The sequence below is a fragment of the Thermobia domestica genome, chromosome 1, assembly GCF_964235325.1.
Source record: "Thermobia domestica chromosome 1, izTheDome1.hap1.1, whole genome shotgun sequence".
NCBI classification, from domain to species: Eukaryota; Metazoa; Arthropoda; class Insecta; order Zygentoma; family Lepismatidae; genus Thermobia; species Thermobia domestica.
The window spans coordinates 222,831,042-222,858,706 of record NC_137454.1 but is presented as its reverse complement, the minus strand read 5'-3'; the positions used below and the strand labels follow the sequence as shown (position 1 = coordinate 222,858,706).

General features: G+C 37.3%; 1 protein-coding gene across 2 annotated transcripts in view; it reads left to right on the top strand.

Moving 5' to 3' along the window:
* Cad96Ca (tyrosine kinase receptor Cad96Ca) overlaps positions 1-27,665 on the top strand; it is a 232,348-nt gene that overhangs the window by 183,250 nt on the left and 21,433 nt on the right. The window contains exons 4-6 of one of the 2 annotated variants that reach the window (XM_081770366.1): positions 6,734-7,005; positions 23,541-23,660; positions 26,808-26,934. In XM_081770366.1, coding sequence (XP_081626492.1) covers positions 6,734-7,005; positions 23,541-23,660; positions 26,808-26,934 — 519 coding nt within the window. The remainder of the gene's footprint in view (positions 1-6,733; positions 7,006-23,540; positions 23,661-26,807; positions 26,935-27,665) is intronic. The other variant, XM_081770372.1, reaches the window with a different exon arrangement.

The window sequence follows — 27,665 nt, the reverse complement described above, 5'->3', positions numbered from 1 at the left end:
GTATTACAGCACAACTATTATCCGGGGCCGAAATTTGTGGGGGCAGAGGTGACAACTGCAACCTAGGGAAGCTCTCCGAGGTTTGAGGGGCCCCATTTTAAGAAAAAAAATTTCTAACTATATATACGGTATGAATATGAAATTATAAATGAAGCATCAAACAGGTTCGCTACATTACATAAACAAAACAGCACACAAAAGATAAATAAAACAAAAATGAGTCGTGAGCCCACTTCAGTAAACAAATATTTACTATTAGGGGCCCTAGAAATAATATTTATTCGTATGACTTTGAGATTTGTCAATATTGTCCCATTAATTAATTGTCATGTATGGAACGGGCCCAGGGGCGTAAGTAACGGCCCCGCAGATCTTGCCGTGTGGGAGGGCCCACAGGCTCCGGGGGCCCATAAAGAGTAAGAGAAAATGGAAAGAGAGGGGGCACAAGAATTAGAAAAACAACTTTTTCTAGGGGGCCCAAATACACATATTAATGCTTGCCCCCTGCCCCCAGAAAAAATCTAAGTAACGGCGCTCCTATTATCCTAAATCTTTTAGAAGTACATAGAAAAAAAGCAAAATAAACATTATTAACACTTAAGAACAAACTCTGAGAAAGTCCAGATATATCACTGATTATTTTTTGTTATTAGGAAATATTGAATTGATATTGAATAGCTCTTTCACATTGTATGTCAGATTGGTCCGCAAATCACACACAGTTATAACACATTTTGATCTGATGTTCACCACATACTGGCTTATTGCAGTTATAGCAGTGTTCCTTCTTGGGATCTTCCCACTTGAATCTGTCATTGGATTTGTGTTCCAGGGATCATTCTTTCCTAGCAATTCATTAACACCACTAATTTTCACTTGCCTTTCGTCAAATGGAAGTTCATTTGCCTTCTCATCTCTAAAATATACTGCCCTCTCTGTGTGATTTTATCCAGATTCTTCTCTTGAATGCGTGGCGAGACTGCTATTTTCGTTCTTACTACATGTGGAAACTTTCCGCTTCTTTGGTTGGATTTGAGGTTTCACATTCAACATTTCGAATTCCTGATACAAAATGTTGCTCAATATCATTTTCACTGGGGTAGTAATCTGGATCTTTGTCGGAGTCATCTGCTTCTTCTTCTGATCTCACATCAAATTCAGCGTTATCTTCCTCCATTTCTGAATCTGAGGTTCCTCTAATATCCGTAAAATAGCTTCCTCGCTATTTATTGCACCACACTCGTCCATTTTTGTAATAATAATTAAATATTTACGAATGACAATAGTCCATTGATGGTAAACATACGTAAAAAATGCGTGCAAGAAAACTAACGCTAAAGGTAAACACACGCTAAACTTACGTATAAGATTTTACGTTAAAAGGTAAACATACGCCAAATTTACGTATAAGGTTCTACACTCAATCGTTTGGCACAGACAATATAACACTTACCAAAGTAATTAACGTCGGAACATCAAGCCTACTAACCCGCGATAGCATATCTAGAGGTTTGTATTTCTACACACAATTCCTGCTACGTCACATCAGTGTTTCCAACTCGTATACGTAAAATTTACGTAGTTTACCTTTCTAGGGTTAAAATAGATCGTGTTAGCACGCATTTACGATAGATTTAAAATATGAAATAAAATAATATGACCTTTTTGGGACATTTATCTAAAATAAATTCGACCGTTAAGCGGTTAAATTTAACTATTAAACATTGAATAGTATATATAAAAGGTATCCCTTAAAGAACGCAACCTTTGAGTGCACGATAACATACAAATTTATTGACAAAATTAACTAATTTACATATTTTTGCAGTGTACGAAGTATGATATCACTCAAATGCTTTCCACGACATATCACGAAATCAAGCTATTAAATCTTCATTTCAACGTGAGAGACCTGGGCTAGATTTCCGTTGAGAGCTCATATGATTCGGATTCCACATTAATCTGTAGACCCACGTCTCATGTAACTTCGGTCTTAGAAACGATGCTGAATACTAATTTGAGCTCGATGTTCACTGTTACACGTAGAAATGTTTCAAGCACTATTTCACAAACTTCTTGAGTGTACCTCGTGCCTGCACATATATAAGTGTGTGTTTTCTATGCGTGTACGTATGTGTGTGTGCTTGAGAGAAAATTATCACATACAGGAGGGAATTTCAATTTAGCTTGGTTATATTGACGTCAACGCATTTTGTGCTAGGAAGAAGTACCTTTTGGCTCTGGCCATTGTGTTCTCGACATCATCTCTATTCACTGTTCTACTCTATCAACTGCACGAAGGTCCTCCTTCCTTTTCTGTACGAGTACTTGTGCTCATCCATTTGGATGTATTTGTCACTGTTATAATAGGCAGATAGATATGAAATCCAGAACAGAACCTTGAGCTATCCGTTGGGTAGAGAAAAAGAAAGAAAGAAATGGAACCGAATAAGCTTTTGTGTCAGATGGGTTCTGCTTGAATAAATGGTAGACTTCATATAATCGTTATTTGCCTGATTCCAGCGAGGAAGGTATAAAAACGTCAAATTAGCTTCAGAGATTATATTTGGAATAAATATCTAATATATGAAGAAAAGTAATGTATTTTTCCTTTCCTAATAACTAACATACAAGAACAGTTACAGGTATGAAGAATATCAAAGAGAATATATGTACTGTACGTGCAGTTCCTTTGAATATTACAGCTCAATATGAATCATAGTAAACTTATCTACTATTTCTTGAAAATCAAACATAACTATATGGACATAGAATGAATAGAATATAAATGGTGTAAAATGAGGAAAATAGAAAATTCAGATCTTGTTTATGTTAGATGCTCGAGGTCATTCACAGTTAGTGCTACCAACTTTCGTGTATTATAAATTAGCTTCCATATTTAATACAAATTTTAAACTCCCACTCGTCTCCTGGTTTGATTTAATCCAGGAGGTCGTGGTTCCCGTATTTTTGATTTAAAAAAAATAACAGTGCACGTATACACCTCGCGAAGGAGTTTGGTTAGAATATAGAAAGAAATGGAGTGGTATGCAACAAGCAACATCTGCAGGTACAGTTTGGTTGCATGCCGCCAAGGGACAACGCTCTGCAATAGCCCCCTATGAGAATACAGAGAAGCCATATCTTGGGATCAACTGGTTGGCAAGTAGTAGTGTCACGTGTACACTTTGTAAAGGACTTTGGTTAGAATACTGAAACGAATGATATGCACCGACATTACGTGCAAACAATTGGGTTGCATACCGCAATGGGACAACACCTCTATAATAACCCCTATGAGAATATAGGGAGGTCAAATTTTCGGGTCAACTGGTTGGCAAGTAGTAGTGTCAAGTGTACACGTTATGAAGGAGTTTGATTAGAATACTAAAACAAATTGAATGGTATACAATGAACATTACCAGCAGATACAGTTGGGTTGCATATCGACAAGGGACAAGACCTCTACAATAATCCCCTATGAGAATACAAGGGGGTATATCTTACTTCGGGTAAACTGGTTGGATCGCCTCCATCAACGAACTCGTTCCCAGACTTTTGATTCTCTTTATCCTGGTCTGAATTAATGATATTCCATCAAATAAAGATATTTTGTCTCCCAGACGGACGGACACACGAACAAACAGGGTAAACATTTAAAGGACTTTTAGTTGGTAAACCAAAGTCTTCAAAAATCGCAATATCTTTTTAATGTGCCGTTCAATTTTAGAAGAAAATTGTTTGCCAACACATTAAGATTCTGTGTATTCTAATGCTGACATCATCGCTCTAGTAATATTAACTTCAATGCAAGTTTGGTATCGATACTGTATTAAAACCAATAGATACAATCATATCTTCCACTTATAGTTCTGCCTCATATTTCTGGCCGATTATTTACTGTGATTTGCTGTCCGTGGACGTCTAGTGGCTAATACGCGCGCCTTCTAGGGTATCATTTCCGGAGGGAGAGCCTTGAAATTTGATTGGACAACGGCAGTTCAGATTTCACAAACGCAAATATATATATATATTTGTCCTTTTATCAGAAGTGGAAAGAAGGTTATGAATAGATTAATCTCTTTAAAATAACCAGTATAAAATACATTGATTGCTTTGCAAGCGTGAGTTTAGTATCTCGCGTGGCAAAATCAATGTACTCCGCAATTATTTTAAACTGTTTTGTGAAACAAAACGTTTTCAATCTAGGCATTTTAATCCACTCTTCAAGGCTGGGGGAAAGTCTTCCTTATTTAAGAGAAAAATACTCACAGTTGATATGAATCTTCAATTTGACCACCTCAAACTAAATAAAGCAGGAAGTTTCTTTTGTGAACACTTAAATATCGTTATTCAAGCTCATATACTATGAAAATGACAAAACTTCATGACCTCTTATGATCACTCATTTTAGTTGGGTAAATCATGTTTTATTCGAGATGAAAAATATAGGACAGAAAAATATGTAGAAATTATCGATTTATAATTGGTTCTTCATTTATGATTTAAAACACTGATAGCCAATCAGGTGCGGGCTAGAACAAAGTATCAGGTTGTAGAGTTCGTTTGTGGTTATGTGGATAGCCTAAGTGCCTTTGGCGCTACAGTCCCGGGTTCGATTCGCGACGGAGCTCATGTGGTTAGGGTCTCACGTTAAGCAGTAGGTCATGTCTCATACGTATAGCCTTGCTGTTGAAAGGGGCGCGAAACTCAAATCAAATCCCAATCCAAAATATTATGCTTTCTAAAAAGTACTGAGCTTTTCGAGGTTGAAGATAGTATTATGAAACCTCATAACCACATTTTGAATGACGACCTTCTGCCATTTTTCCACCAATACCACAATTTCGTCACTATATAACTTCTGTGATCACTATAGAACTATAGGACTACAGTTGAAATAATAGTTGGATGTATTTGTTGAATTTTGTCATCTCCCGGCAAATTTTATCTAAATCTAATTTCTAAAGTTCCATCCAAACCTGGTGATTCATTGATGAAATTTGACACTATGTAATATCGAATTTATAAATTTCCTTATTGTTGTATGAAAGAGTGATGATTTCAAAAGATGGGCAAGAGAGGAATTCACTCTCACTGTCAGAGGTACGAATTTCCTCCAGCTTTATGTCTCCGTTTAGGCTCAATGTGGGCTACTACAAGTGTTTTTGCAGTACTAATTTTTATCCTCTTGGGTTGAAAGCCCTCCTCACATTCGATAGGAAATGTAGTGGAAAATGTTCCTTATACCATGTATAATGGACATCAGTACTAGCAAAAGTACAGATTAAAAAAAAAAAAAACTCTATCGCTTATGAAGTCCTCAATGAAGGAAATTTTATGATAGGAGAGGAAAGATGTTTCTATACCTTAATCTCGATTGTGTAACAATGTCCACTCTTTTGGCAGATGAGTAAAATTAATGTTATCTAAGAATCCTGTTAACTAATTAACTTTGTGCTGTAATATTTATTTCATTAAGTTAATTGCAGTATATTAACATTTCAACATTAATTAGTTACGTGGATAGAAATACACCGCCTTATGCAGAGTTGTTTCGACGTATAATTAGCGTCATACTAAACTACTGACTACTGCAGGAGAATTATGTTAGTCGCACTCTTTAGTATGGCACTAATTGCGCTTCAAAAGACTCTGCATAAGGTCCACAATGTCAGGTTACCCCGCGAAGATCACATAGCTTCTGGGGTAACCTGAGTAGTAAAGTTGAAACTTACCTAGGTATCTTCTGAGTTCCAATAGCTCAAGTGTAAAATCATGTTTTCACACCACCTATAGACCTACAATGATTAGCCCAAATAATCCAGCTTTTCTGTTTTAAATATTTATGACCTGAAAACGTTAAAGTCATTCAAACTGAGAAATTGTACAGATAAATAGTGAAAAAAAATGACTAACTAATTTATAACTAATTATTTTAAATATTAAGACGTTTCAATATTCTAGAGTACTTCGTTCAGATGTACGAGGCATATCCAAAAATATTTTCTAGGCGTTAAACACAAAGAAAACAAGGTGACCTTGAAGCATGTATTGCCACAAATACATCACTAGCGACGCTACTTTTCAACATATTTACCTCCTGAATTCACACTTGTCATAGCGTGGGATCAAATGTTATATTTCGGTGTGGTAAAGAAAATGTTTGTGGCCTTAGAGTGGAACCAGTGTCAATTGCTTAGGCACCAACCTGACATAAAAAAAGAGATATAAGTTAATGGTAATTTAGATGTAATATCGTAGTGTATACACTAGTGTCATAGTGTATATTGTGGCCTTGTTAGTCCTTTTTCTTTAAGTTGAACGTCCCGCGATTATGCACCGAGGCTAAGAGAGACAGCTATGATGAGATAGATGGTAATGATGGAATGACGAAAGTGGAACGAAACGGGAGAATCCCCTAGAAAACCCACATATACGATGTTTGTTCACCACAAAGCCCACTTGACGGGAACTGGAATCAAACCAGGGACCCCACGTACCAGAGGTGAGCGTCCTACTACTGAGCCAACTCACCCCCCATGTCTTGCTATGGATATTAAAATATATTAACAAAGAAAGATGTACAGGATAACTATAAGTGAGTAGAATATATCATATATGAAAGTTACCTTGAGTTTAGTATAGTATGTAACTTTTTGTGTACTATTGATTCTTAATATGTAGATTGTAAAATGCATTTCTTGTACTGAATTTCATTTTGTCTTTTCAGGTCCTCCATATGTAAATGTTCCTCCATCTCAGTCGCCACCAAAACAGATTCCACCAAAGCTTTACGAACCAAGTGAACAACCACCACCAGCTACAAACATAGTCAACAATGTCACAATTACTACAGGAACCACTGCCACAGACGCAGATTCCGACTTAGCTGTTACACTAATTCCAATCGTTGTTGTCATTGGCCTGTTTGTTCTTGTGGGCTCACTCGTATGGATGTTCAGGAGAAGATTATTCAAAACTACGAAAGGCAAAGAGGACATGGTAAGTTAAGTCCTTCTTAAATGTGGGACACATGTATTATGAAGTACATGTGTCCACTGTATTGCTGTTAGGAGAAGACGAAGAACAATAGACAAAATATTCTGTTAATGTGTTTCTTTCACGTGTACAGTGCATGAGTAAATGAGGAACATTTTTTTGGCAGAAGGGAAAACATATCTTAAGGGCACATTTTAACGCTGAATTCGAATATGTGATCAGATTTCTCCATCATTCACATTTTTTGCGTGACAAAGGGATTTATGGGGATTCCCTTAAAAATTTCCCCTCTTTTATATTTTTCATACCCCCGACAATTGTCCCCTCAGTAATCCTCATCGTTAGTATTCTGCCACTATTGGCAGGTTACTTGCTGCAACTGAGAAGCTTTTATGTCCCATGGTCTTCTGTTAACCTCTTCGTCTTTTTGTACGATTTCTTTGTTTTGATATCGTCCATTAACTGTAATCTCCTTCGCGCGCTCTCTCTCTACTTCCTGCCACCATACCCTCTAGCACGTCCCTCATGATACAGGTCTTTCTTAATCCAATGTCTCAAACAGTTTCTCTTCTTCTTTTTAATAATATCTATAATTGTTCTGTTCTCCTCCACCATTTGAAACATCCTCTCATTCGTTTTCTGCTCGACCCAGCTAATTCTTTCCATTATTCTCCACGCCCACATTTCAAAATCTTCCAGCCATTTCTCATCGTTTTTGCGTAATATTCATGTTTCTGACCCATATAGCACAATACTCCACACAAAGCATTTTATGAGTCTTTTTTACTCAACTCTTTACTCAAGGTCTCACAAAACGGTACTTCTTTCTCCTAAAGGCTTCTGTCGCCATTCCTATCCTTGCTTTTATTTCATACTCACACTTCACACCAACACTAGAGGCACGAGTTTCTTTTCTATGCGTCATAAAACGAAATGAGTCAGAATTAAGTAATTTTTCAGTTTCTCGACGTTTTATTATATTATATGTGTATTTTCATTGGTTTCCGTTGCTCGAAAAAACGCGAAATTGGCAGTTTTGCGGGTAATTTCTAACAATATGCAAAATAACACGAAATTTTAAAAATACGTTTTCACTAAGTTTAAAACGCCAGTTTTCCGCTGACGGAACGGTAGAACGTGGCATGAAAGGTGCATTTTGAGTGATTCGGACACGGCTATAGAGAACATGTGCGTTAGCTATCACCATCGCAGCTGGATAAAGAGGATCCGTTTTAATTAGCTAGCCAATGGCATGGACTAGTGTTAAGTGACAAACGTACAACAATAAAGAAGGAAAATGTGGAAACATGTAATATGCTTGTGTTTAATGCTTAAATGTAACTTGTGCTTATGTGTTTTCAAAAGACAGTAAATCTTTCCTACTCATAGTAATTTTGGATACTGATTTTCCTTCAGTTTGATTAACAGAATGTAATTTTCTACAAGTGAAATTTACGATGTCAAGTGAAATATTCAGTTTATTTTGTTTTTAGGTAATTAATGGTTTATTTCTGTAGTGATCTATGAATAAAAGGAACAATTGTAAAAATGTCGGAAATATTTTTTTTCCACAGGAGGTACAAAATGCGAAACTTGATTTATAAAATGCGACAAAACGCGAAATATGAAAAACGAAACGCGAAATTTTCAAATTCTTAGTGCGAAAAACTTGTGCCCCTAACCATCACTAATAATACTACCCACACTACCCACGTATCGAAAACTAGTCATGAGTTTTATTTCCCCCCCTCCAATCACCATGAATTTTGTCTTTCTAACATTCCATATTCTTCACAGCTCTTCCTCGCGTTTTCCAACATCTTATTGATTTTCTTTTCAGATTCTGCAACAAGCGCCATATCATCTGCAAGATCTAATCAGTGTACCTGCTACTGAAACGTCGTCTTCATTTTGTAGCCTCTTTTTCACTATCTCTTCTAGATAGATATTCAATAATGTAAGCGAGAGATAGCATCCCTGTCGAACTCCTCTTACAACTGCACTCTCCTGTCATTTACTCCCCTATTCTAAGATTTAGTTATAGTTTCGTATGTAAGTTTGTTCCTTGGGAATATACATACCGATATTATAGCTAAATCTTGATTTAAAATGAATACTCCTTGGAAAATTCATAACAATCGCATTATTCTTTCAGGAGAAATAAATGTATTTGCCTGTATATTCTATGTGTACTCAATTTTTTCATATTTATTTTAGAGCTGTTGTTTATTTCAGAACTGTATACGATTTATCTTACACGAACCTGAGACGTGCAAATGAGGGTTTACAACATTCAAGAATACATTTCTAACTCTCTGTAGAATTAGAAATGTAAAATCCAAAGAAATATTAAATAAAACATGAAAATTATTTTAGCTTACCTAAAATGTTTTGGTTGTTGATTTCCTTTGGTGTTTGACATTTGAAAAATCTCTCTCGAGCGTCTTAAAGCATTTTTCTACTGTACTAAACCTGGTACATGGTTTTCATGAAGGATACGTCTTGGTGACAAAACTCATCCTGTTCATCACCGACTGCGTATAGATTTTTAAGAAAGACATCCAGAAAACACAAACGAGGTCGTTTGAACCAATCACTTCAAGCTCGGAGATTGGTTCACAGATCTAACCAAGGAAGGGTCCGAATGGGGCACTCGAGTTGCCGGACGACATGTATCAGATATGAAAGAGGGTGTGAAACTATATACATATGCAAATTTATAGTGGCTGAAGGCAACATGGAGAAGCAGGAGAGCCGGAAGAAATATGGTTGGCCGTAGAGCCCAGCAACAGAGAAAGTTAATCACTCGTTCCGCGCGTGAATGGTCACAGAAATGAAGCTAAATGTTTAGTAGTAGATACATAAGACTTGCTATATGTAATGAACATCATGGTCGCCATATTGAAAGTGGCCATCTTGAATTCGGATTCACAGTATAAAAGAGAAAGTGAGTCAGGTGGCATATGAAATAGCACTGGAATTTTATCAGGAATACATTGGTAGTAACTATTGCGAGTTGCGAAGTAACATGCAAGAAGGACGCATATAAACTCTGTAATAGTCTCACTAGTATGACGCAAAAACTGCAGCTTGGAGAACTCTAGTTTGTATACAGACCAAAGGAAAAGTATGTTTACATGCAGAATAGTTGCGAGCAAGGGCACCGATTTCTCTGTAAATTTGGGGAAGGGGGCATTCATATGCAGACGGCATATATGTGAGGAATTTGAGACAAATTGCATTCAAATTATGCCAATTATTAAATGTTCAGAAATAGAATGAGGGGGCCCACATGAGCTTTGGGGACTAGGGCCCCCGTACCCCCTAGGATTGGTGCCCTTGGTTGCGAGTAAGGGACGGGACAGAGAAAGAAGAGACTAAAGCTGAGTCCGTGCCACCTACTCTGTATCCTGTTTGTAGATAGAAAATACGCGAGAAAGCTCATTAGCTAATATATGCGTTCAGTAAAGTAGTCAAGTAAGATAGGGTGGTTGGTAGGAAGGTTAATTAGTGCTTGAGTATGGGACGTGCGACAATAATCCCTGTATAGAAGATCAGAAATGTAGTTTTTGGTGAATATTGGTACAGTGGCCGAAGAATATCACACGTTAGAGATAGATGATAGCATGTCAGGTGAGAACAGCTCTTGTGTTTTTATCACACTCTTATAGATAATCTTCACAACTCTCCTTCATAGATCGCTATGTACCTCTATCAGTATACTTGCTTATGTGATGATACATGTTATTTTCTTTGAGAAGAACCACGTCGTAATTGTACCTGTAATCCTCAGCCCTCCTTTGTGTCGAGTATTCTAACGTGACAACAACTATCTATCTTTAACACTGCAATATTATTAGCTCTTTGCATGTGCAATGTTCTTTGTAATCTTTTTCTAGATCTGCATCATGTGCCAACATTATTCCGACAAGTTACTCCGAAGTTTGTTCAAATCTCGCCTCACGACTTTCTTGCATGTTACTTCTCAACTCGCAATAAAGTTACTACAAAATGGTTAATACCAATGAATTCCTGGTAAAATTTCAGTGCTATTTCATATGCCACATTACCCACTTTCTCTTTTACTTTGTGAATCCGAATTCAAGATGGCTACTCAATATAGCGGACATGATGTTCATTACATATAGCAGATCTTATCATGCATCTACTACTAAGCATTTGACCTTAATTTCTGTGACCATTCACGCATAGAACGAATGATTCCTTAGCTTTCTGTGTTGCTGGGCCCTACAGTCGGCCATATTTCTTCTGGCTCTCCTCCTTATCCATATTGCCCTCAGCCGCTATAAATTTGCATATGTACATAGTTTCACACCCTCTTTCATATCTGATACATGTCGTCCGGCAACTCGAGTGCTCCATTCGGACCCTTCTTTGGTAAGTGTTTTCATCAGAAGTAGGACCATTGTTTTTCTGGTTCATACTCGTATTCATCTACAGTAAGCTAGGTTGGTGGTTGTCGTAGTAGTAATTTGCCAGATTGCACATTTGGGTGCTGTACTATGTATTTGGATTTGCTAGATATTTCTTGTATGTTAGTCATGCAAAAATAACAGTCTGATGAATGATCTTTCTGTTCTCGCCAGATCGTGGGCATGGTGAAGTTCATATATCTTCCCGTTTAACCCATCCTATCAGATGTGTCACACAGGTAGAACAGGTGATGTGAGGGGTTCACTTCTTCTTCTACGTTACAGCTGAAGTACAATTCATAACATTTTTTTGGTTAACGGAATGAAACATCGGGGTTGAGTTTTCCATGGTATCTCTCCACACACATAACACAATTTGTTAAAGTTGTTCAAACACTTTCGCAGCATTTTATGTATAACCCCTCCTTACACGAATAAAACACTAAAACTCACTTAACCGATTACACCTAAACAAACCTACCCAACGCTATGCGTAACGTATAAGTGACAGCGAATTACTGACGAATTCTGGTAAGTAAAATTTTGGTCTGCATGGAAAACAAAGACACACGTACGATCTGTAGAGCACTGAAATTCACTTAAGAATGCACACAATCTCCCATGCACGGTGTGAAAACAGTAACTTATGGTAAAATACTGTTGAATTTGTCACGTGATGCTATGTGACTCGTTAGCACCTTTGTTGCTAGATGCATACAGAAAAATAAATTAGATTGACAAGAAAGTGACCGTCTCGTAAATAAATTGAAGTATTCACTACTCTTTCTCTCTCCCTCTTTCTACTCCCCCCGCTTGCTTTAATAGCACAACTTTCTTCACAATTTTATGTGGTTTATATGGACAGAAATGCAAGCAGTCTGTGGTGATTATTCGACAGCTCTGAAAGCAATGTTATATGATAAAATACATAGTACATGCAGCTTATTGGTACATGCAAATATACAGATGGTGATCAGAAAAATGGAAACACCTGTAGTTGCCGACACGTCAGATGTATGGATTGGCAGTGGTGTCGTGGCGCCCGCAGCGCCGGACCGCTGGTGGTGGTGTGTTAGGTCGGTCTCCATACTACGTCAGGCACAGTGGAACAGCAGTATCCAGTGGCTGCAGCAGACAGAGGTAGTGTAAAATGGGAGACCTCTCAGATTTTCAAAGAGGGCAAATTGTTGGTGCGCGGTTATGTGGAGTGAGTGTGACGGCAGTGGCTACTGTGTTAGGTGTGTTGCGTGGGACAGTGTCGAAGGTGATGACGGCCTACACAACACACGGGAAAACCACATCGGGGAAGCGGAACAGTCGGCGGGAGAAAATCATGAGTGACAGGTCACGCCGGGTATCAAAGCGCATTGTCACGCAGAATCGTAGTGCCACTGCGGAGCAAGTGACGGAGGAATCCAATCAGCACCTCCCCCACTCTGTTTCGACAATCACAGTCCGCCGCGAATTACATGACATGAACTTACGGGGTCGTGTTGCACCCGCCAAACCGCTCATCAGGGAGCATAACGCTTTCGCACGCCGCAAATGGTGCCGCTACCATGCAACTTGGACCGTTGAGGACTGGAAACGTGTGATATGGTCGGATGAGTCATCCTTCACCCTATTCCCAACCACGGGTCATGTTTATGTGTGGAGAACGCCCAAAGAAGCTTATGGTCTGCAGTGTCTCCGCCCAACTGTGAAACATGGCGGCGGCTCGGCGATGCTGTGGGCTGCCATATCATGGTTTTCATTGGGTCCTGTGGTCACACTGAGTGGACGAATCACTGCCAACGATTATGTCGCAATTTTAGGAGACCACTTGCATCTTATGGTCCGGATGTTGTTCCCGGACAATGACGCCATCTTCCAGGATGATAATGCACCCATTCACACAGCTGGCGTTGTTGCAGCGTGGTTTGAGGAACATCAGAATGAAGTTCAACACCTCCCTGGCCCGCCCAACCCCCAGATCTCAACATAATTGAACATCTGTGGTCCGTCTTGGAAACACGACTCCGGCGACGATTTCCACCTCCATCCTCCCTCACAGAACTGGCCGATGCCCTGCACGAGGAATGGTGTAAAATTCCACTTACTACCATTCACGACCTCTAGGCCTCCATCCCACGTCACATCAAGGCTGTTCTGAAGGCGAAAGGTGGTCCGACACCATATTAATCTGGTAAATTTCAATTTCGTTCAGGTGTTTCCATTTTTCTGATCACCATCTGTATGTTTCTTTCGAAAAAATGAATGTGATTGCTGTACTAAACCTTGCGAGGATTTTTCAGTATAAATCAAACATTTATTTGCTGTAACTTTTGTTTTTATATTCCAGAGGGGACAAGGTTCGGATATAGAAAAAAGTATAAAAAGGGACGGTTTAATGGGAATTTCCTCCCGAAAAAAAATCTCTGTCACGCAAAAACTGTTGGTAATGTAGATAAACTGGTTACATATTGGAAATCAGGGGAGAAAGTTCTTAGCAGATGAGGTGTTTTCTCTCATGTGCCAAAAATCGTGTTTTCCAATAGCTCCAGTAGGCAATATTCCAAACGAATGAAATTTTTTAGCGCCATAAACAATGTTTTTCTCGATATCCTCGAAAACTGCAGAACAGAGTTTACCTTAAAAGCATTTTATTTTGTTTATCCCGATATGATATATTGATTGATATAACCCTCATGTTTGGGCAATTATAGTGCTAAACAATTAAAAAAAAATCATCATAATTACCAGATTATCAATAGTCTGTATTGCTTGAGTCATAATCAAAAGACTTGAGAAGAGTATACTTTAATGTTAGTTTAAGCTTAAGGGGTGTAGCTACCGTTCAACATAAATTTATTTAAATTTACAAATAAATTCATCTTATTCTAGTTTCTCAAAAACTACGCATGAGGACTCGGTCATATCATTTTGTTCGGAGCTATCGATTAGAATATATATCATAATTATTTGGACTTCTTCTTTGTTATACGCTGGTATCCTAATAACGTAGAATTTAAAGTGAAACGTTTAAGTATAGAGTTACCGTAGTGAACTTTGACAGAACTTCGTTGGAAAATAATGTGTAATTGTACTTTCCTGTTTGTAAAAAAATAACTCAGTGTATTCCATCATCCGTAGTGAACATATAATCTGTTCATTTTTGTATGAATCTTTAGGATGATAGCAAAGCACATGACAGTGCCGCTCTGGTGATAACATGCTGATGAATGTCTAGAGAACAGACATTCAGAGTGGTAAACAGCAGGAGAAATGTTTTATCTCTGACGCAGTTAGTCTGATCGATTACTTTCAGCGCCGAAGCTATAGGAGAAGTGAAACTATAGCTTGACACTTTCAGTCTCTATGTCTATTCTAATGGACGTAACGCGTTATTTTTTATTGTCATAACGAAATATTTCAGTTGTAAACATCTGGTACTGTAGATGGATATATGGTGGTGTCAATAGAGTAACCTGACGTGTGTTATTGGCATTCCTTTTAATTCTCTCAAATGTACAAATAATTGTTAAGGATTAGAAGAAAATCAGATTTTAAAGGGTTAACATACCCGAAAAACATTAGCTTCCACTTGATATCAAGCATCGACTCATCCAGAATTAAGGTGCCAAAATAATCGAAATCAGAGTACCAACTCTTAGTAAATCAAGTTTGGCCAATACTCTGTAAAACGTGTGCAGCCAATATTCAGTAACCAACTAAGTGGTGCTAGCAGCGAAGCAAGGGTAGCCAACGCTTACGTTAGTGAAGCAAGTGCAGCTTACATCCTGTAAAATAAATGTGGTAACGTTCAGTGAACTAAATGTGGCCACAGTCAATACAGTCAATGGCCAACACTAAGTGAACCAAACGCGGTCAGTGCTTATTGAACGAAATGCACTAAGTGTATGTGTGTGTGTGTGTGTGTGTGTGTGTGTGTATGTGCAGTGAGATTAGGCTATAAGATGATTGTGGCTTCCTTTGACGCTCCCTTTACAAAGCAAGCCAGTACCGAATCGAAAAATCAGACTGATTATTCTTAATTATTGACCTTGACTAAACTTAGCATTAAGGCAGAGCTAGACTTCCCTATTTTTATTGGGTCAAATGAATTTCCCCTCCCGTATGTTTAAGTACGCTATTTATTAAAAAATGAAATAAATCTTTGGGCCTTATGCAGAGTCGTTTTGACGCTTGATTAGTGTCCTACTAAAGAGTTCGACTAACACATGTTTCCTGCAGTAGTCAGGCCTTTAGTATGACTCTAATCATACGTCAAAACGACTTTGCATAAGGCGGTTTAAGTTTAACGTCCTACGATTATGCCGGTTAGGCTAAAGAAGACGGTGATAATGAGAAATGAGTGAAATGGTGGAATAAAGAAAGTGGGAGGAAACGGGAGAACCCCGAGAAAGAACACGAGCACGGTGTTTGTCCACCACAAAGTCCACACGGCGCGAGCTGGGATCGAACCAGGGATCCCAAGCACCGGAGGTGAACGCTCTACCGCTGAGCTACCGCGCCCCCTACGCTACTTATTGTACTCCTCCTCCTCCTCCTCCTCCTACTACTACTACTACTACTACTACTACTACTACTACTACTACTACTACTACTACTACTACTACTACTGCTACTACTAAAATAATAATAACACGAGTATTGTTCAATAAGTTTTGCTTTCCCTCCATCGCATTCCTGACTGTGGAATGTGTGACAACCATCAACATACACCGTCAAATTAGTGCTGTGTATGGTGAAGGGTGTGTGGAAAGTAATACAGTGAGAAATTAGATTCAAAATGTGTACACAGAGTATCCAATCACATCGTGTATACAAGGTCAAAGAGCGCAGTAGACAGCCAACTGCATCCACTCCAGAGAAAGTGGAAAGTGGGAACTCCAGTGATGCACTGACTTGCGGTGATCAACGCGTTAAGTAGAGAGTGACTGCAAACATTACTGACATATTACTCGGAACAGTGAATCACATCATATGCAAAGAGTTTGGGTCCAAAAAAGTATGTTCAAGGTGTATTCCTTATCTACTTACAGTGGCAATGAAAGAATCCCGCAAAAACGCGTGTGAGCAAAATTTGGCCCGTTTAAACACCGAAGGAGATGCCTTTTTCATACATCCTGTAAGTGGGGACGAGTCCTGGGCTCATCACTTCGAGCCTGAGATTTAGCGCCGGTTCATGGAATAGAAACATCAACCCTTCCCCGTCCTTGAAAGTTTAAAATGCAGTCATCCTTAGGGAAAGTCATGATCACATTTTTTTTTTTTTTTTTTTTTGGAATAGTAAAGGTGTGGTGCTAATTGATTTTTAGGAATGTGGTACCAGTCTCAATTTCAAGCATTACATTACAAACACAGCATTACATACAGTATTACAACAGCTAACGCAGTTGTGTGCACACTTGCGTATAGTTTGTCCAAGAAAATGTATCCTTCGACACAACAACACAAGGTCGCACATGTCAAGAGATCATCACCGTTGCAGAACTCCAATTCGAGAGTGTTTTAACACACCCATCTTATAGAGCTGATCTGGCCCTCTGGTGACGTTTGGTTGTTCCCAAAGCTGAATGAGTACATGAAAGGTCAGCATTTCGCATCTGACATAGAGGTCATCAAAGCAATGCGTTCTTGTCGTCGACAGCAACCGGCTCCATTCTTCACTGTTGGCTCAATTACATCGAAACCAATGGGGATTATATTGAAAAATAAAAGACACCTCGGAAAACAGAAAATTCAAGCTTCGTTTGAGGGTAAAGTTATTCACTTCATCAATTAATAATATCAGTTAGGTGATTTGGGGCTAAAAATAATGGAAATATCCTCGTGATAATAAACTTTTCTTAATTTTTCCACAGAAATTTGAGTACCATGTTTGTAGTTTCACATCTCAGAATACGTAGATGTGTGTTCTTAGAAATTGCAATCGATGGCTGTTTACCTTAAAGATTAAAGTTCCTTCTGGGCAACGAAAGGGAAAGCAAATTTCAGCTTCAGTAAACCAGAGAAAGTTAGAGTTGTCATAGTAACGCGTTAGACTTCTCAGGTTATATTAACCTGTTACCCTTTGATTCCATGGTTTCCAACCTGAAAATAGCAGTATATTAGAAGGACCTTCTACTTTCTACCCTTTCTTTTTTCTTCATTTTTTTTTGTTCAATTAGTGTGATTAAATAAATCCAATTTTAAAAGACTTTCTTTCCCTCTATAAATATCCATGTCACATATACACAACGTAAAGATGTTTGGTTTGTATTATGCAATATTTTTCGACTAATATTGAAGCCGAAATTGGCAGTGGATTTTGACCATTTTAGGTTTTTTAGTGAAGAGATTAGATTTGATTTGCTTTGATTTTAGTTTAGCGACCATTTCAATACGGAAAACTATATTGGGTATGGGTTTATAGCTTAAGATTGGATTCGAACCACATGAGCTGTGATTTGATTCTCAGGAATCGAACGCGGGTCCTGGGATCGGGTCGAACCCGGATCTACCGAGCCAAAGGTGCGTACGTAACCCACATAGCACGAGGGAGCTCTTAGGGAGATTAGAGTGAAGGTCTAATATATTCTTGGGACCTTTAATTGATTGCAGAAGACCATTTCTTGCTATATATTACCATTTTAAATTTATAGCAATCAAAGTTAAAACCGTTAGCAACTATATTTCTGCCACATTCGGTTTGGATAGATGTTTAAGAGAAAAGATGATACTTATTCTTAGTACGCCAATTCGATTTTTTAAAAAATATAGTTAGTCGCTATAGCTCGTAATTTTTCCACTATGTATATCAATATTGAAACCGGAGGTATGAAGTGGATTTCCGGGCCGAACTGAGTTATTATCATTTTATTTTAATTCAAATACAAAGAATGTGACCTACAGGAGGAAAGGAGTGGAAATATATCTTTCGAATATTTTACATAAACCATTTTGCTCTATGAAGAACGACCATTTCAAATAGTAATACAAATATATGTGAAAAAAAAGTCGCTCTCAGTGGCAGATCTAGTTCAGGGTTGGGGGACCTAGGCCCCCTAGTTTTTGAGAAACAAAAATAATTTTAGCTATTATTTGTATATGTTTGAAAGTGTACAGTAAATTCACAATATAGGCCTACCTATCATAGTATGGAGTCTAGCTGGCCCCCAGCTTTTAACTTCTCGATCCGCCACTGGTCACTCGAACATAAAATGAGACGCTACTATATTAAGAAAAAGTACAGGATGTGATTGTAATGTGTAAATGTGAGTCATTCTAATAGAGATTATTTGTAAATTTATATTGAAAATGCATTCGTGTGTAACATCCTTATTATAGCCCTAATGATCACAGGTATGCTGCCATCACTGATAACTAGTCTGTCTCAAATCGAGAAATTTCCATGTTTTATGGCTTCTCTTTGTGGTGAAGTAGAGGAAGGCGTATGTATGTTTTTGGTGTACGTGACTCTGAGTTCGATTCCTGGTGCTTCTTGAACATGGAATGACATTTTTAGCTTAACGTCCAACGATATTTTTAGAATAAAGGATACTGATGGTTATTGAAAATGAATCATTCTGAAAGAATTATTTGGAATGTAAATGTGGGAGATAACTGGAGAACCTCGAAAAAACCCGCGAACACGATGTTGTCCACCAGAAACTCACTTAATCTGCGATCGAACCTTGGATCCCTAGTAACAGGTGAGCGCTCGATCACTGGAATACTGTATTTTCTTTAGTGGGGATTCTTGTCTCGGATAGTGGCCTCCGACACAAAATGAGATAAGAAGTTAAGTTTTACCGACTCGTCTCGTAAATTCTGTAGAAGTCTCGTCTCGATTCTCGTATAGTTCTTTCATGTCTCAGTTCGACTCCTGAAAAACTTTTCTGGTCTTGTCTCGATTTGTAAATTTATGTGCAAAATTTATGCCCTGATTTCTTTTTCTTAATTTTCATCTATAAGTTATCAGAGCCTTTCCGTGATACGAAAGGTTCACGAAGAGTATAAATATAACAGCATTTAAACCATTTTTATTATTGGAATAGTAGGGTAAAGTAAGCAGGGACGTAATGAAGCGTATGTGGGAGTATATGGCGTATACTCACCAGCCCAGTGTATACTTACCTTAAATTTACGAAAGAACGAGCATAAATGGAGTGCATGTACGCTATATTTTTTGAGAACTTTCTACCGTATATTCACCAGAAATTCTAGCATTAGATCACTGAAAGTAAGATATTATAATCGTTATATAAATAATTGCCTGATAACTTTAAACGTAACGGTTACAAAGACATCGAACCTCCTGAGCTCAACAAGACGGATCTTACATCCAGATTCATTCACTAAGTTGGATCGGTTGTGCCATGTGTTGTGGAAGATTTGGAGAGAAGCCAAGATACTGTATTGTATGCTTGCGCTGATCATTGTTTTTCGTCTGTTATTTCAAAACAACTAAGAACGACAGCATAAAGAGGAGAGTAATTTTTTTTTTTTTTTTTTTTTTTTTTTTTTTTTTTTTTTTTTTTAATAATCGATATTGTACTCTGATTTTCAGTAGTAGTGTATCTCTATTTCAAGTTTTACAGAAGTGAGCCTTGTAAGAAAACAAGCAAAATTCTTAATGCATATTTTCAATTCCGCGCAGATTTCGGAATATCTTGACATCGGTGCTTAATATCTCGTAGGAAAAGGAAATGTTTGTAGTTACTGTGCTACCGATTAGTAGTTTAGTACTGGGCCCGTGTATATCAGTCTGCTATTTTATAGAAGTTATTATGAAATAACCTTTCTAATCACGAATTTACCTGTGCTTGCTAATAATAAAAATACCCAATATATGTTATTATAATTGAAAGTAACTTCGGACCTCACCGATAAGCTACAAGAAATAAGACCTGTGCAGCTAGAATACTACCCTCACCGATAAGCTACAAGAAATAAGACCTGTGCAGCTAGAAACGATGCTCTGCGAGCAGCGGTGGAGGAAAATGCTATGGAAACGATTTACGAACTCTCCAGTGAACTCCATGTCACCCCTTGGATCGTTCATCGTCATCTCCATGACCTTGGATACATGTCTAAGCTCAGTAAATGGGCTGCGGTGGCTCAATGGTAGAGCGTTCACCTCTGGTGTTTGGGGTCCCTGGTTCGATCCCAGCTCGCTCCATGTGAACTTTGTGGTGGACAAACGCCGTGCTCGTGGGTTTTCTCGGGGTTCTCCCGTTTCCTCACACTTTCTTCATTCCACCATTTCATTCATTTCTCATAATCATCGTCTCCTTTAGCCTAACCGGCATAACTGTGGGACGTCAAACTCAAAGATTTTATTTCATTTTCATTTTCGGTAAATAGAAATTTAATGCGTTAACACTACAACAGAAGCAGCAGCAAGAGGACATTTGCAGTTCTTTGCTTACCCGTTACAGACCTAAGACATTTCAGAATGGTAACATGAATTGAAACGTGGGTTCTTTTAACTTAATGTTACATGCAAACGTTAGTGTGTACCTAAAGGAGAAACCGCAGAATCTATGCCAAAACATCTCCATTCGTGCAAAGTAATAGTGAATGTTTGGTGGAATATTCGTGGAGTAATTTATTTTGAGCTATCACGAAACCAAACAATCAATACACATATCTGCTGTCAGCACATGAATACCCACGGACTGCATGGTTGGAGAAACGTCCTATTCTGGTTCATCGCAAGGGTGTGCTCATCTACAGTGATAAATCCGTGCCCGCGCAGAGAAGTTCTCTCATTTAGTATTTTCATTTGATCTTGCACGAACAGATTACTGTCTTTTTTCGTAGTTTGAAAAAAAAAAACACTTTTACGGGAAAACATTGCAAGACAAGGATGACGTGCGACGAACAGGACCCAAATTCTGTGTCTCTAAAACCGATAACTTCTTTTAGTGGGAGATTCAAGAACTGGCTGACAGATGGCAGAGGATTCTGGAGTCCGATAGAGATTATTTTCGTGAAGAACCATGGTGTTCCATATAAGTTATCCCTCTTTCCCTCACGGTCCAACAATACGACATTATTTATGAGATGACCCAGTATTTAATCTCCATCCTAATCTCTTTACTAAAGCCAAAAGTGGTAGAAATCTACCATCACTTGCAGTTTCAATATTAATTGAGAAAATATGAACCAAAACCCACACAAACCAAATTCCTTCACGTGACATGCATGTGACATTGATACTTTTTTTTTATCTACTTTTCCATCTCTATAGAGAAAAGTAGCATTACTTGAACCCCAAATCAAGGGATAGGTTAAAATCTCAATTTCATGTTCTTTCAGGACAATCGTGATTTTAGTATGTATGTTTTAATATAGTAAATTATTATTTTTCCGCAATATATTGTTGAATATGTCGGCTTCAAACTCAGAACTCTTCCTGTGTACGCTACGGGTAGAGAATAATATCTCACACGAAATTCAAATGCCTATAAAATACGTTTTTATTTTCTGTTACTTTTTTCACCATTTCTATCGTTGCTTTAATTTTTTGCATTCTTCCTTCGTGTCTTCACTAGTGTAGCATTACCATGTAGCAAAAACACAGAAAACGTACTCAAAAGCAACTTTGTAATAATCACATTACCGTTTCACTTAGGTGGTACCGTAACTACATTATCCCGAAGGATCTGACTTATTAAGAAGTCAGAGTGCCTTCTATCGGAGAAATGTTAATTGACTTCTGCAAGCGAATATTTGTAACGAATCCGTAATTATATAGGTATATATGGTTTAAAGTTTCAATCTATCCGTTCCTATCTATCTGATTTCCAATTATCATTACACACTTCCGAAGCAAAGGTCACCTTGAACTGGTCACTTTACTCTTGTTACATTGGTTGGTTTTGCTTAATTACTCTAGAGAATGTGTGGAGAATGAATTCAATGTGGTGGAGCAATGATGAGGGAAGAGAACTTTCCCTGAGCTACTGAAAATAAAGAAACAAATTTTGTATAAGAAGAGTACGATACACTTCTCCTGGATCAATAACCTTTCGAGTGGTTTGATGTTGCGTTTCATTCCCCCCTCTACTAAGACAGATTTATCGTTTCCATGTAATTTTGTTTCCTCTGCATACTTTTTGGTCCGCATACTTCAGCCACAGCCATCCTCTGTGTATTTTTTAATTTTCTAATCTCTCCATAGCTATTAGGCGATTCCTTCGTGTGTTATATAATGTCCAATCACCCTATTTCGCCTTTGCGAAATATTCTTCAGTACAGTCCTTTCCTCTCTTGTCATTTCCTCAACTTTTTATTTAATATGTTATCCTCCTATCCAATATTCAACATTCTTCTATAACACCACATTTCAAAGGCTTCCATTCTCTATTTCCTTCTTTTTCTTTATATCTCACATCCACACAACGCTATACTCTATACATATGATTTCATCTGCCTTTTCTTTAGAACCACATCGGTATTTCCGGTTAGAAGAGTTTGTTTTTGTAAATTAAAATATAAGGAAGCGTGCCCTTAGTTTAAAGCTGTTTAGATATTGTCATATTCTTAATCATATATTGCATCAGTGATAACATCAAACTAAACTTTGAATATATGTACAATGTTAAGTTGAGTGCAGTTTTGGTGTTGCAAACATTTAATTTCTTTTCAAAATTGCTTCAAAGAAAACAAACAAGTGCGAAATACCGCGCGGTGGAACTAATATCATCAGAATCATTTTTGGATGAAAAAAGTCGATTGGATTCCACTAGTTACGTTTATCTTTGTCGACATAGAGATAGTCGAGAGGTTACTGTCTCGTGACAAAAATGGAACTTATGAAAAGTCATATTAGTATGCGAAGCTCGACCATGGAAAACATTCTCAGCGTTTTAAAACAGGATGGAATCCATTTCGAGAGACTATGATTGTGACGTTCATAGTGTTTTTAATTTCTATGCATCAAATTTAACTGCTTCATTTTGGTACACTGTAGAGATAGGCCAGGGTCAAACTTATGATGGTAAAGTATAATCATGTCTAGTCATAAGACAAGTATCACTGTAATTTTACAAGTATTGATATTGAGATTTTGTATTATATTGTTGGAAACGTTTGAAGAATAAAAGGATGTAGTGTTTTTGTTTGCAGAGGAAGGATTCCGGAGTTCCGGCGGAAGAACCTACAGCTCTACAACATTGGAGAGGACCACGAGCTGCCAACAATCGGTATGAACCATGGGACAGAGAAGGACAGGTGCGTTTATTATTTCTATTTATTTTAAAAAAAAGTAAAACATTGTCAATTACTATGTACTATTACATATGGAACGTTGAGAGCACAAGGGAATCAAGTTATATACCAAAGTTGTGAGAAAAAAAAAGACATGAAGTTTGTACAATATACAAATATGAGGAAAATTAATACAGTTTTACGTTATATGAGCTATTTACAATATCTGGACAGATTTTAAATCAGATAAAGATTTGGTGATTGAGCTTGCACAGGGACAGATTTACCTTGACTCATATTTGTAGACTTACTTTATTTCTCGATAACTGTTGGACAGATCTGAAGAAAATTTGGTGTGCATGTAGCCCATCGTCTAAGAAATACAGTTTGATGTATTTGGTGGCTGACCTCGGCCAGAGTCGGGTTTGGGTCTGCTTGTTTGTGGCATTTTATTTATCGGCAACTACTGGACGGATCTGAAGAAATTTGGAGGGCAAGGAGCCAATCGTCTAAGCAATGACCACTATATTATGGTGACCGAGCTCGGTCAGGGATAAGCACAGCTCGGCAAGAGAGGTTGTGTTTCACTGCTATGTACGTCGGGAGCTTCTTAGTTCGGTATATCGACTATGCTCCATTGTTATAATTTAGCACCAATTAAGGCACTATATGTACGGCATATTTAAAAAGCTTTCATTCCAGAAACTCTATATTTAACCATGCATAATATTTCGACATATTAGTTACATGCGGTATTCTTAATCTTTTTGATCTCTCTCTCTCTCTCTGTGTGTGTGGCATACGTATCAAAATTTACAAACTGCGGTTGCGAATAGAAAGAATTAAAGAAGAAAATGAATGTTTAAATAAACGCTGAATTTTGCGAAGATTTTTACAGAATGATCCTCCAAGTGATTCCGAAGTTAAAACGTGCGCTCAACAATGAAATTTTGTGAAGCCACAACTGAATACTGAATACGTTGTGAACCACAATTTGGTCATTGTAATATATAATACAAGAACTATATCTTTTAAATGGAGGAAGATCCTTTGGCGCCAAAATGTAATGATTCAAAAGCTGTATTTTTGACCTTTCAAGGCCACTATATGCAATAACTTCTATATATTGCTTTGCTATATTATGGGCAGAACATGAAATTTCAGGTCTTAATTTAGAAGCCGGATCAGAGAGTTTGGTATTGACTTTTTTCTCACACAGAAATAATTTATGCAAGCACCTACAGTATTTCGAAATTAAAATATTTAGTCACCAATGCCAAACTGAGGGACCGACAATTTTGACCAATTTACATGTTTAGCCCTTAAATTAGCTAGGCGCCAGTTCAGTGGCGTATTTACGATTTTGTTTCGGAGGGGACTTTGCTAAATTTCGGGGGGGGGGGCTTTGCCTGAAAATTGACAATTCTGCCAGATATTTCATATATTTCATATACTTCATATAGCAAGTAAGATTTCGGGGGGGGGGGGGCTTAAGCCCGGAAGCCCTCCCCCTAAGTACTCCACTGCGCCAGACATGTTTCCAGTCGCCATGGTGACCTGCTACTCAGGCAACTGAATGGTGAACAGGCAATTAGCGGAATATTTGATTGAGTAAAACAAAGGCATTCCTTATTTGTCATTTAAAGATATTCAGTAAGATCATAAGTCAAATGATGGGTGTATATACTTTTTTCTACAGGTCAGAAACAAAAGATCTGTATTTAGTTCTTTCTACATGATTGTATTTACTATCTGTTGGGTTTCTATGCTTTGGATAAGGTGTTAATTGAAAATAATCGAACAAAGTGTTCAGAGTTTAAATAACAAGTGAATAGCGTTACTATGTTATTTTGACTATATGTATTAAGTTGTTGATAGTGAAACCATTGTTTATGTTAGGATTTGAGCCATTAGTGGCTAATGTGATTTAAGGGAATAAGAACCACAAGTGGCTGAAGTTGTTAAAATATTAATTACTGTGTTAAATGTGGAAGTTATAAAGTAATGTGTTACTACAAATAAGCTTGTTAAAGAGTATATGTATGTTACTGAAACTAGTGGTTGCGACAAAGTACAGCTACGTAATAGAAGTATATGTAGGTATTAAAGGTGGAAAGATAGAGAATTGAAGTTATATATTCATTAGTTGTTACTTGTAAAGTGACTGGTTAATTAATAAACACACAGCATTTACGGACTCTTGGATAAAAGATGAGCCAACTCAACACTATCTTGGGTCAATATTCATTAAGAAAAGTTATATCAGTGAAATCATTTGCATTTTCTCCTATTCTAGGGAAACATAACAGATTCATATCACTTAGTGTTTAAAAAGTCCCAAATAATCAAATATAGTATAATACCACAATGATAAACATTAATAACTCCGTACAGAAAACACATATATACGAAAACGAATCATGGCTAATTAAATTTAACAACTCAAAAAGTTTTATTTGGTTATTTGTCTACAAATGCGATGTCTTGTACAATGTAGAGCAGTGTTTTATCTTTGTGAACGAGTGTACAAAAACTTCATCCATAAACGTGCAGAGAAAGTTTAGATAACATTTTAACTGCCGAGGTATACTCTTCAAGCCAATAATGTTGAACCTGGTGAATAAGTAGAATACGGATCGGACAATTCAAACCTGCAGGAAGCGCAAGAGTGGTCCAAGAAGAACTGTAACAATACATTACACTAGATAATGTATTGATCCACCTGAAAATATCGAACGGGTAGTGCTGCTCGCAGCATGCGAGTGTGATTGCAGATATGCGGTATCCATTTTGAGTATGGTTTAAGTAAATGCACAAAATATTGCTGAGCTGAACGAGTCATGTATCGTTACTATATATGTGTACAGTACAGAGTAATTAAAGTGGTCAACATTGCATATCTTACTTAGTCCTGTGATATTTGACTTTGGATTTAGTGTTCCGTGGATCTACAATTTAACGTGGGAGATTCGAAGTACCTGAGCTCCCGTCAGGAATCGAACCAAGGTCTCCCACGCCAAATGGGCATACGCTAACTACTTAACCACGAGTGAGCTCCTGCTATACCCCTCAGAAAGTCATCTAATATTAATATTTTTAAAAATTACAGTAGATTATACTACTTTGTTGAAACACTAATAACTTTTAAATATATATTTTTAAATATTACAGCCAGCGGTACCAGATAAAGAGCCTCGAGACCGATGGGAATTTCCACGCCATCATCTTCGTGTGTTTAATATCTTAGGAGAAGGTTGCTTTGGACAAGTTTGGAAAACCGAAGCTTTAGACATCGATGGTATGCAATTTCTCTTTTTGCTGTTTACTAAATTTTACACATGCTTTGTACATTACATGAGATAATGACCATAAAATAACATAAATGTGCATATTACTTGCAGAAAACCTGAGAATTGCTCAAAGCGTTGAGCAAAGGACAATTTAGCTTCTCTGACTAAGAATATTTTGTAGAAATTTGTAGAATATTTTGAATGGAATTTTCCTACTTCAATGTAACAATTGCGTTCAGTTAAGCATAAAGAGGATAAAAATTTAAGAGGGAATAATAATTTTGTGGGAAAAATTGATGTTTACATTTAGCTGAATATATATATATATATATATATAATATGAATTCTAGAGTTTCATAATTGACTCATTCCACTATAATTTATTCAATATGATTTTAGAATATGTGTAATATAAACATATTTTAATAATCAACAGTATCTGATATGCATATCGCTAATTGATTTTAAATATATATTTGAATTGAACATAATTATTCTGGAATTTCATATGGACTATATCCTGCTATAATTTCTATCAATATTATTTTAAAATATAGATTCACAATATGAACAGTATGAATATATTATAATAATTAACAACGTCCAATGTTCACATCCCACGTTGCTTTTTATAACATATACTATTTCCGTTTTCTTGTCTTTTTTGGAACCAAATTAATGTAAATCAAGATCAGTGATACCCCGATACACTTTCAAGTCCTTAAGTTATACCACGTAC